The sequence below is a fragment of the Antechinus flavipes genome, chromosome 3 (assembly GCF_016432865.1).
Source record: "Antechinus flavipes isolate AdamAnt ecotype Samford, QLD, Australia chromosome 3, AdamAnt_v2, whole genome shotgun sequence".
Taxonomy (NCBI): Eukaryota; Metazoa; Chordata; class Mammalia; order Dasyuromorphia; family Dasyuridae; genus Antechinus; species Antechinus flavipes.
Window position 1 is genome coordinate 561,638,520 of NC_067400.1, and position 11,380 is coordinate 561,649,899.

At 43.6% G+C, this 11,380-nt stretch overlaps 1 protein-coding gene across 5 annotated transcripts; it reads left to right on the top strand.

The window, feature by feature from the left end:
• Positions 1-859: 859 nt before the first annotated feature.
• TEKT2 (tektin 2) lies at positions 860-10,942 on the top strand. Of its 5 annotated transcripts, none has more exons than XM_051987674.1 (10): positions 860-937; positions 1,690-1,894; positions 2,181-2,306; positions 2,507-2,712; positions 7,500-7,643; positions 7,913-8,027; positions 8,316-8,423; positions 8,596-8,739; positions 9,682-9,761; positions 10,566-10,942. In XM_051987674.1, exons 2-10 carry the CDS (start codon positions 1,742-1,744, stop codon positions 10,912-10,914), a joined length of 1,425 nt encoding a protein of 474 aa, XP_051843634.1. In that variant the 5' UTR covers positions 860-937; positions 1,690-1,741; the 3' UTR covers positions 10,915-10,942. The 5 variants fall into 5 exon arrangements, with proteins under 5 accessions (XP_051843634.1, XP_051843633.1, XP_051843636.1 ...); XM_051987673.1 differs by having other exon boundaries at positions 872-937; positions 1,687-1,894; XM_051987676.1 differs by having other exon boundaries at positions 911-988.
• The last annotated feature ends 438 nt before the right edge of the window (positions 10,943-11,380 follow it).

An 11,380-nucleotide genomic window follows, 5' to 3' on the forward strand; every position in this document is an offset into this window, starting at 1 on the left:
TTGGAACACAAGGTTTTTCAAGGGTCAATGCTAAAAAATTATCCTTGCATATGTTTTAAAAATAAAAAACTTTGATTAAAAAATGTGCATAGATAATTTCAACATTTACCCTTGCAAAATCTTGTATTCCAAATTTTTTCTCTCTTCCCCCCACCTCCTCCCCTAGATGGTAAGTAACCCAATTTCAAATGAAATATTTGTAAAGTGCTTATCAGAGTGCCTGGCATATAGTAGGTGCTTAATAAATGCTTGTTTTCCTCTCTATATATGTAAGAGTACATGCATATATGTATACACACACACATACACAATACATCCATATGTGTATGACACTTTTTCCCCCTTAGTTTTCTCCTATCCTTTATTTTCCTTTCTCACATTTTTCTTGGTCTTAAGCAAACTGATCCTCTCATTCATCTGTTTTAGTCACAAATCATTCTGCATACATTATCCCATTTGCTACATCAGTCCTGTGAAGTTAAAAGCTCCACGCATTACTATCCCCATTTTACAAATAAGGTAACTGAAAATTAAAGACCTGGTGATTGGCACATGGCTCTACAACAAGCATTCTGTCACCCAAGAGCAGAACTGAGATGTGGACGAGCCATTTTCTTACTGTTAGGGACAGAATCCTGTCTATTTCTTCCCCTATCAGAGACTTTGTAGCTGATGTCATAGCTTACCACTTAGGCTCCTCCCCATCAAAGAATGCCCCCCTCGGACCCCAAGATCCCCAGCCCCCTTCACTTCGAGTTTTCTCCTCTCCGGCGTTGCCAAGTTAAACAAGGGAAGCTTGGCTCCCATTGGCTCTCGGAGAGAGCGGTTGCCTAGCAACTCCCCCCAGGGCGTGCTTAACTACTGAGCTGTGGCTTAAGTGGCCCCAGAGAACAGTGTTGGGCGAAGAGGAAGAGGTGAGAAGAACCTTGAGAAGCTGGTGAGGAGAGGGGTGGACGCCTCAGACCTGAGCCACCCTTTCGCGCTTGGGGTATCTCGTCTTGTCGCTGGAGCGCCTGCTGGGCTCCCATCTTCTCATTCCGACCAAACCTGACCGTACCCTTCCATCCTCTCCGGGGAGGCCCGGAAGACTGGGCAGCCGTCCGAAATTGAGGCGCCGAAGGCCCTCTCAGGAGCTCTTACCCAGACTGAATTCCCGAGGACTGCGTCTTACACTTCCCTAATCTCCCATGTAACCTCCAGCCCAGAGCCCATGTAGGGCTTAAGGGGAAGGGACGTGACTGAGACAATGAACGGTTGACTGAGTCTGGCACACTTGGGGTGAGGTTTGGGGGGTTGTTCTTGTCCACCAGGCCATCCTCTGCCAACATACGGTGGCTCCTCCCTCAGCTGAGCACGACTAGATATCCAACACATCGGCCAATGTTAACTAGTTCAGGTCCTTTCTTAGGGACATGATGATTATCTGGTACTACTGGGATTTAAGGAGGAAAGGACTTGCCCCCTGTTTCTTCCTCTGTACATAGGTGCACATACACAGTGAAAAGAGAAGAAAGCTTGCTAGAGAAAAAACCTTTTAATTGCATTCTGAAAGAGGGAGAAGAGTAGGTGGGCAGGAAGGAAAATACATGGCAATGAATGGAGGATGGGAACGGGAGAGAAGCTGCTACATGATTTCATCCAGTTTTTTTTGGGGGGTGGGGGAATGGGTGTTTTTTTTTTGTCTAGTAGCGAGCTGAAGGCATCCAGGGACAGGTGTGAGTGCCGCTTCCAGCCTTGAACCATGGCCACACTGAGCAAGCCTAGTGAACGCTTCCAATTGTCTGATTGGCACAATTGCAACCACCAGCTTTCCTCTAATGCTGAACAGCAGAGGGATCCCTCACACCAGATGAGACAGGAGTTCCGCATTCTCCGCAATGAGACCAACAACCAGGTAGGGAGAAAGAATCACATGAAATGGGGAAAGAAACATGTATCCCTTGAAATCCCTAACTGTCAATAACTCCCCCAGTTTAAATGATACATCAAGCTTTCCAAAGCACTTTCCTTACCACAGTTACATTGTAAAGGGAATTATGCAAACAATTAACCACATTTTACTGATGAAGAAACAGACAGGTTAAGTAATCTGCCCAATGTCACACAGCCACGTAGTAGCAGTTGCTAATCTTTTTTCTACTATATCATGCTCCTTCTCACACAATTCCTCTCTCTTCCAGACCATATGGGATGAACATGACAACCAGACCCGCCTGTCAGAGCGAATAGATTCTGTTGAGCGATGGAAGGAGACACTAGAAAGATGTCTAACTGACCTAGATGTTGAGATTGATGCCTTGACACAGGCAAGGGGGCTGAGGGCAGGGTGTAAAGTTGGGTATCAGGGAGATCATGGGGCACCCACCCTCTTGGGCAGGGAGGTATTGCTGGCTTCAACTGGCATTTTACCCTTGACACCCACTCTAGTATCAAGAGATTTGACAGGGCATTAATCCAAACTGGAAGAATCATTTTGGACTTCACTCTTCCTGCCCTTCACCCCCAGATGAAGGAGGTAGCAGAGCGGGCCCTGCAGGCCAAGAACCTCCCTCTGGATGTGGCCATTGAGTGCCTAACACTGCGGGAGAGCCGGCGGGACATTGATTTGGTGAAGGATTCTGTGGAGGATGAGCTGCACAAGGAAGTGGAGGTGATTGATCGCGCCAAGGAAGCCCTGCAGCAGAAGATCAGAGAGATCTTTGAGCAACTTTGGTGAGGACTGGAGGGGAAATGGTACCCGTGCTCATAGGCAAACGTGCAGGTAAGCCTGGCTTTACCAGTGCAATCCTGCTTTTATGCACACATGCATGTCTTTTATATTGGGATGCATAGGTTCCGTGTCTGCCCAGAGTATGTTAGACACGTTTGCTTGCCCCACATGTGATGGATATTATATATACATATATATGCCAGCAGCCTTACTCACATGCCCACCTATGTGCAGTGAATATTAAAGTGTCAATGTCCTTGTGGCCACGAATCACGAATTAGAGGCATTCACTCATCGAGTATTGAACATGCATGGAATATCATGTTTCTGGTTGGGAAGGATTATTAATGATATGGAATTACCTGAAAAATAGGGGATAATCTATGACCTGCTTCTCAAGAGAGCTTAGAGATAGATGGTGCACTTCAAACTTTCTCACATATGAGGTCCTGTGGTAATAATAGTCATGCCCCTCTCAGAATTCAGGTAAACTCCATGTACAAAGTTACTGCTAGGTGTGAGAATGACATTAAATGTCAGGGATACAAAGAGATGTGACAATTTATGCTTTCAAAGAGCTGGCATTTTACTCAGGGCTGGCATGTGGGTACATCCAAAAATGAAGGTGATACAAAATAAAATGTGCACAGATCAAAGGCAACATGTTGTAAGTAAATTTGGAGCAAGAAAGAACATTTGCATCTGCATATGTGTCTATATTAGTCATGGAAGGAGTTGGCTCTTGAGCCTCAGGTTGCTTTATAGGGAGGTAATAAGAATATTGGAAATTGAGGCAGAGCAGTGCATTTCAGGCCTGGAGATGTAGAGGGCAGGAACTCTGAAAAGGTGTACTTGAATCTAGGACAGCAGGGTATTTATAGTTAAGCACCTACTCAATGTGAAACAATGATTCTCTAAGCATGTACTTAATGTGATGTAATGATGTGATCAATCTAGTTGGCATATATTATGGGTAATATGGTGATATAATGTTCTACAATTCTCAGTGTGAATGCACATGCTTAGTGTGAGGCAGTGGCATAATCCTATTGGAGTATTTAAAGGGAATCTCAGAACACTCTTTCAGCCACAGCTGTCAGCCACAGATACAAGCAAATTTTAGACTCCATCTTTGATCAACCTTGTGGTGGCTATCCTGCCTCCTTCACTCCTCCACTAAGACCAAAACTAGAGCTGACCCCAAGGTCCTCCAGAGAGCTAGTCCTGACTTAACATTCGTTACATGGAGAGCTTGGGAAAATTTAGAGGTAGGAGATAGGATGCTGAGTTTGGGGAACAGCTACAATTCCAGCTTGGCTGCAGCACAGAATGTGTGATGAGTCAAATGCAAATGAGGCTTTTAAAAAAAAGTGGATTTGAAGCCAGATTGTGGAGGTTCTCAAATGCTAAGAAATTTGTATTTTTTCCTAGAAGCAATAAAAGGACCAATGAAGGTTGGTTTTTTGTTTGTTTGTTTGTTTTTTTAGAAGAAAATGACATGATGAAACCTGTGTTTTAGGAAGATTATTTTGGCAATCTATGTGAAGGATTAAGGGCAAGGGTCTGGAATCTGGAAGCGAGGAAACCAGTTTAGGAAGCTAGACAAAGTAAGAAGTGATAAGGGTGTCAATGGTGACAGTGTAGGAAGAAGCAATGAGTCAAAAGATATAGCACAGATTGAATTGATGAGTTGGGGGGATGGGGTAAGAGTATTGAGAGGCACAAGAGAAGGATAAGGAATAATGGAATCAAAGATGATTCCAGAATTTTGGGTCCAGGAGCCTCAGTTCCATTAACCAAGCCAGGAAAGTTGAGAAGAGGAAATGGTTTGGAGAGAGGGGGGAGAAGATATTAGTTTATTTTTGGACATGTTGAATTGCAGGATAAAGTTATGCAGATAAAAGTATTCAGTGGGGAGTTGGAGATGCAGAACTCTGGAGTACAAGGGAGATATTATGGCTAAAAATAGGAAGATCTGGGAGTCATCTCTGTCATGGAATTTAACTGTTGGGTATGGGATGAGATGATGAGACCAAAAGATAACATGTAGTTATGAGAAATAAAGAGGTTCCAGTAGGGAGATCTATGAGGAATGACTTTGCCTCAGCCAGAGCATCTGTTGTGGCCCAAAAGAGATCGGGCAGTAGATTAAGAAGGCTTGGCTCTCCTGGTAAGAGAACCCATATAGAGAAATGCCTCCAATGCCAAGAGAAGAATGTTCAGGAGGAGAGAGGAGTAGTCACAAATAATAATAGTTGGGGATCTGAGATTCACAAAGAATTTTGCTTACATTGTTATCTCATCTGAACCTTATAACAGTTCTATAAAGCACAGGAAGTACAGGCTTATTATTCACAATTTATAGATAAGTTAGAAAGGTTCTGTGGTCACACAGATGGAATCAGAGACATGATTCAAATCTTGAGTCCAGCTGACTCCTTCCAGCACCATAACTTCAATGCCATACTGCCTCAGCAGTGTCAGCACTGTCAAGGGAGATCAAGAAGGATGAGAACTGATGAAAGCCATCTGATTTATCAACTAAGAGATTGTCGGGGAAAAATTTTTTAAAGGGATTACTGGTTGGGGGAGAGAGATGTATTGTTGGCATCTTTTCAGAAAGTAATTTCAGCACAAAGGATGAGAATAGAAGCCAATGTGAAAAAACTTTGAGGTCTTAAGAAAGGTACATGCTAAAGAAATGGAGACAAATGTAAATAACTCTCTCTAGGAATTGGGCAACTTCAAAGTCAAACCACTCAGAAAATGTCACCTGTTCCCTTCAGACTTGAACCTTTGTCTTCCGTGATGCACCTAAATTCTCCCCTATCTTGATAAGCTGCTCTTGTTGGATTCTGCCAAAAAATCACATAGAATCAGAGCCAAAGAGATCATGAAGGACATCCAGTACAAGCCTATCGCTAGCCAGAATCCCTGAGAGTCCGCCACCTTCAACTCTTGCATACCGCACTGTTTCTTTTTTGGGTAATTCTGTTAGCAATCATTTTTTTCTTCCCATTAGACTTTCTTTACAGCTTCCATTCCAAGCTTCAAGTTCTGCCCTTGGAGTCGCCCTGTTTATTATATATCAACCTTGAAATATTTCAAGACAGCTGTCTTATTCATCTTCACTAAATTCTCTCCACCACACTTCCAAAACTCTATCTCCCCACTTTCTGGATCACCTCATATACATTCATTTACAATTCTAATTTGCCCATTCCTCCTTATACCTTATCCTTTTACCTAGCCATATGCCAGCCATGGTTCTCATTCAACCAAGTGGTACCTCCAAGGTCAAATTGTTCCTTATTTTAGAATTTGTAGTTACTTGTTATCTATACTTAGTACATTCATATATGATCACTGGATCACCCAGCATGCCTATTGTCCCTTCTTTAGAGACTCCCCTTGAATGAGAATAAGCTGTGAGATGTTTTTACACTTCCCTGAAATTCCAGCATTAAATAGATATAAATCAACATAGGGTTGTACAATAGTATCACTGACTGTGTCCTGGAACATTCCATTTCCTTTTTTTGGGTTCCATTTTCCTCAGTCAAAGTTAGAATAGTCATCTTTTAGGTCCTTTCCATCTGTGATATTCTATATTCTATGATTGACAATTTGTCTCATTACTAGATCTCATTCTAATTGGCCTAGTTGGGGTATAATTACACAGGACTTCTTCACCCTGATCTCTTCTTTCTTCAATCTAACTAAGCATACACAACATGGAGACAATGCTGAAATGAAGTTTTATCTGCCCCCATATTTTTCTTACCCATTGCCTCAAACTAAGCCTTCTCTGGAACCTCCATTTTCATAGATCACTTTTCACTCTGGGCCTATTACTGATTGATCCCCAATCTTTGGTACCTACTTTTCCTAGTCTGAGCATATAGGAGACACAGTAAATGCAGCATTGGGGTTGAAATCAAGAAGACTCATCTTCCTCTGTTCAAATATGGCCTCAGATATTACTAGCTGTGTGACTCTGGGCAAGTCACTTAACCCTGTTTGCCTCAGTTTCCTGATGTGTCAATTTAGCTGGAGAAAGAAATGGCAAACCACTCGGTATCTCTGCCAAGAAAACCTCAAAATGGTGTCATAGACAGTCGGATATGACTGAAACAACTGAACAACCACCACAACAAATTTCTATCTTGACCTATGAAGCCCCTCAACATTTGCTTACTTTGTAGGACTTTTCTGAGAATAAAGTGAGATCATAGATGAGAAAGTGCCATGAAAACTGTAAAATGTTCCTGGGCCTTTGACCTTTGGCCAGAACATGAGATTCCTAATCTCAAGGTCACAGAATCAAAACTTCCCATTATAGCACTGGCACCTCTGACACTAGGTAGATATATGCTGTAGAAAAAGCCCGATGCAGGGAATTAGGAGACTTGGGTCCTAGTGGTGAATTTTTACAATTCATAGTATGACCTTGGGAGCAAATCACTCTTAGTGCTAAAGTTGGAAGTTTTTGTGCAGTCCTCAGGCTGTGTAGATGGCCTCAGATTGGCCCCAAAAGGCAGTTTTTCTTTATCTGGGCAGATTTGGCACCCAAGACTTTGAAGCTGGTATCAGGATATCTGAATAGCTTGATACCCTCTAAAGAATGAGGAGTAAAAATCAGGAAAGAGACCCTCTTCCTCACTCAGCTTCTACTTGAGGGAGTTCTGCCTTGAACTGGGTCCTAAATTGGGCCTGAAGACTACACCTGTCTGCCCATCTGGTTAGTAATTGAAAGACACCTGAATCCTTAAGTCCTTGTCTTCCTCAGCCTTCTTCAAGAGGCAAGGCAGCAACTGAACTTTGACCAGCGAGACAAGATGGAAGCACTAGAGATAGATAGAGTCTGCCTCTCACTCAATGTTCACTCCCCCAATCTCTCTCTGAAGGTCAACCCTACTCGCATTCCCAATGGGTAAGTCTGAGTCTTTTACCCTGAGATGATGCTTTCCCTTGCTTTTTCCTCGGTCTATGGACCCTCCCTACCCACGGGGTTTGATTCCACCTACTCATTCATGCACCCTGTCTACCAGGCAGCCCTTAAAGAATTCATATCATACCCTTGTTCAATCCATGTGTGGCCAATGTCTGACTCCTTTGTAACCCATGTATGACCCTTATGGGCCTGGCCTCCTGGACCCTGTTGTGAGAGCCTGGCTCTTCTGGCTTTTCTGGCTGCCCCAGCTCCTGCACGATACAGCAGTGGGATGACTTTAGTCAATACAACAAGGAACGAGCAGAGGCTGAGAGGAAGGCTTCTGCAGACCTGCGAGAAGCTACAGCCCTCACCATTGCTGAGGTGAGCCCCAGCACCTAGGCTCTCAAAAACTCATTTCCCTTCCTGCTCAGGGAGCTCATCAACATCCTTGCCAAACATAAGAAGACAGATGTTGTCTTCAGGCCCATAAACTGATCTGTCTATGAAGAGAATGCATCTGCCCATTTTCCCTTCCCCCTTGACGGACCCTCTCTCTTTCAGGGTATCACATGCTCCCCTGGTCCCTGTCATATTCCCACATCCCATTCATGCTTTATTGTTCCCCTGGCTCTGTTCTCATCTCCCTTATTTCCTAACTCTTAACCCCAGACTAAAAATGAATTGGAAGCCCAGCGTGTGGCCACTGAGTTTGCCTTCAGAAAGAGGATGCGAGAAATAGAGAAGGCCCTGAATGGGCTCAAGTGGCAGGAGAAAAGCGTAAGAAGCGCACTGGTCTCCAAAACTCTGGAGGATCTGGGGGCTGGGAGTGGGAACCAAGGGTGGGCATGCAGAAATGGCAGGCACAGAATCAAATCAATATTGATGGGTTGTCAGCAGAGAAGAGTAGGCAGGGAAGCCTGTCCATCTACCCTCTAGCTTCTTCCCTTAGACCTTGGGAGAAACTGTGGACTTTGAAGAGGATATCCGACAGGTGGAGGAAGATCTATCCATAAAGATGCGGAATATGAAGCTAGCACACACCAGGCTGGATATCCGAACATATAGACCCAATATGGAGCTGTCCAGGGACCAGGTATATGCATGTATATTCACATGTCTGTGTTCAGCCAGATATAATAAGAGTTCCCCTGTTTGATGCCAAAGCCAATGGTAGAGAAGTCCTGAAAAAATGGACATTAGAAGGAGGGGATATAACTTACACGTGTGTGTACACATTTAGTAATAGTAATAGAACAACCTCAGATCGTTCCCTTTCAGCTCCCTGAAGATGAACACAAAAGTATAAGGCTGAGCTCTTGTAAGGTTAATCTAGATTCCAAATTTGCATTCAACAGATTATTATTATACCTTGATTCAAATAAGACATAAGTGAAAAGCAAACTTATAGCACAAAATACACAATTAATAAACACAGTGGCTACCATAACAATAAAGGCAATATAACAAACAACATACATCATCACCACTCAAAGGAAGCACCAACACCTGAATTTCTTGATGAGAAGAATCCCTAATTACAGCCATTCAGAATCTCAGAGTGGGAAAAGTTCCCAGGAAAGGTGTACAGTCCTTTCTAGGTGAGATTCTCAAAGTCCTTTTTTCACTAAGGGGCTTTTATAGGCTGAGAACAAAGAAGGAAGTACACTAAGTTTTCTCATTTGATACATTACTCTTGAAATAAAGCAGCCTTCCAGGTGCAGAATGCTCATCTCAGGGGAGCCACCAAAGAGAATATTTGTTCATTCCTTTAGGATGACTGCATTTACTCAGGGAACTGGCTAGATTTCCAAGACAAATAGAGGTCATTAATAAAGGAAACTTATTAATCAATGCACAAGGAGGTGGCCTTCCCTCCCTATACTTCCTGGTATTCTAACAGATAACTGCAAGCACATTCTCATGTTCTCAGCAAAAAGTTACACAAAAGACATAGCCAAGTCTCACTAGGATTCCTTACAGCTCTTGAATCATTAGAACTGAAGGATCCTCTGATCCCCATCTCTATCTTAACCAGGTGCAATATGGGCTCACTAATGAAGTGCATCAGCTGGAAGCTAACATCGCTACCCTGAAGCAGAAACTAACTCAGGCACAGTACGTTTGGGGGCTTAGTGAACTTGAGAGTCCTGGGGCCCCATAAGCTACTCCAGCCCTTTGGCTCACATGAGCCATGATTCATTCATTCAACAAATTTTAGTACTTGGTGTAAAGAACTGCAAGTCTGGAGCTGGGGGTATGGTTGTGGGGTAAAGTTTAAAGACTAGATGATACTTTTCCCTTTTGGAGCTCCCAAAGTAAACCACAGACACATGATATTAAATGATCAGTGCACGGGATGAAATGCAGACAGAACACTATGTCATGTTCTATGGAAAATGTCCTTATGGAGTCTGGGGATTATGAAAGGTTTCCTGGAGGAATGTCTTGGATGACATTTGAATTAATCTTCAAAGGAGGAGAAGGATGGAAATAGGGAGGAGGAATGATATCCAGGTACAGGTTGCAAGATGAGCAAAAGCACACAGGAGCAAGAATACAAAGAATATTTCGTGGACAAAGAGTAGGGCAATATTTGGGAGTATGAGAGCATCTCCAAGGATCATTGTCTAACTCCCTTCTTCGACAGATCAGACTGAAGTGCCAGGGAAGGTAAGGGACTTTTCCCAAACCTACAAAAAGCTAATGCCAGAGCTAAACTAGAAGAATCCTGGGACTGGGGCCAGGACTTGTGGGACTTGACTACCAGGAGCTGCTGTCTTTGCTGTGGCTTGGTACATGGTAACTGAGTCACGTTGAAGTTCAGGCCCCTTTCCCCTCCCTCCTTTTGTGGCTTCCTTCTGGACCGCAAGGAGAGAGGGCAGGAGTAGCCTTGCCCTAAGTGTTTCTCAACATTCCTAGGGATACTCGAGGTGGCTTTTACAAGCAACTGGCCCGGATCCAGGCTGACATTGCCTGCAAAACCAACTCCTTGATGTTGGACTCCAAGTGTTTGGACATCCGCCGAAAGCTGATGGTACCAGCTGAGAAATTCGTGCCAGAAGTAGATACCTTTAACCGAACCACCAACCGCTATCTGGCCCCACCCAAGAACCAGCAGCAGGAGCTGGCTCCACATGAAGAAGCCACAGGAAATGGAAATGGGATTGGGAATGGGGCCAGGAATGGGATCGGGAATGGGATCAGAAATGGGACCAGGAATGGGACCGGGAATGGTTCCGGGAATGGGACCGGGAATGGGAGAGTCTAAGTCTAATAAAACATTAGGTGTAATAATACTGGTGGTAATAGCAATAATTATGTGGTTTGACTTTTGTGAGGGTTTGGAAGAAAGCTTTGCCTAGTGTCAAGATCAAGAGTAATCTCAGAATGAAAGAATTTTAGAATTGGGAAGATCTAAGAGTGATCTAGTTTAACCTGACCTTCTGCTATAGCATCACTGACGATCTTAGACCCTCTGCATGAACACTTTTAGTAAGGAGAAATTTACAAGCTCTTGAGAAAACCCACTTAACTTGGGGATAGCATGCTGGGGAGAAAGCCTTATGTCAAATCTAAACTTGTCTCCCTAGTTTAAATTCATGGCCCCTAGATCTGCTCATATCTGCATGACAGCTCTTCCAAGACTTCATAGATGTATTGCCAGATCCTATAGAGTAGCAGGCTCACCATCTTTATCTTCGCCTTCTGGATTTCAATGTCCTTTCACACATGTA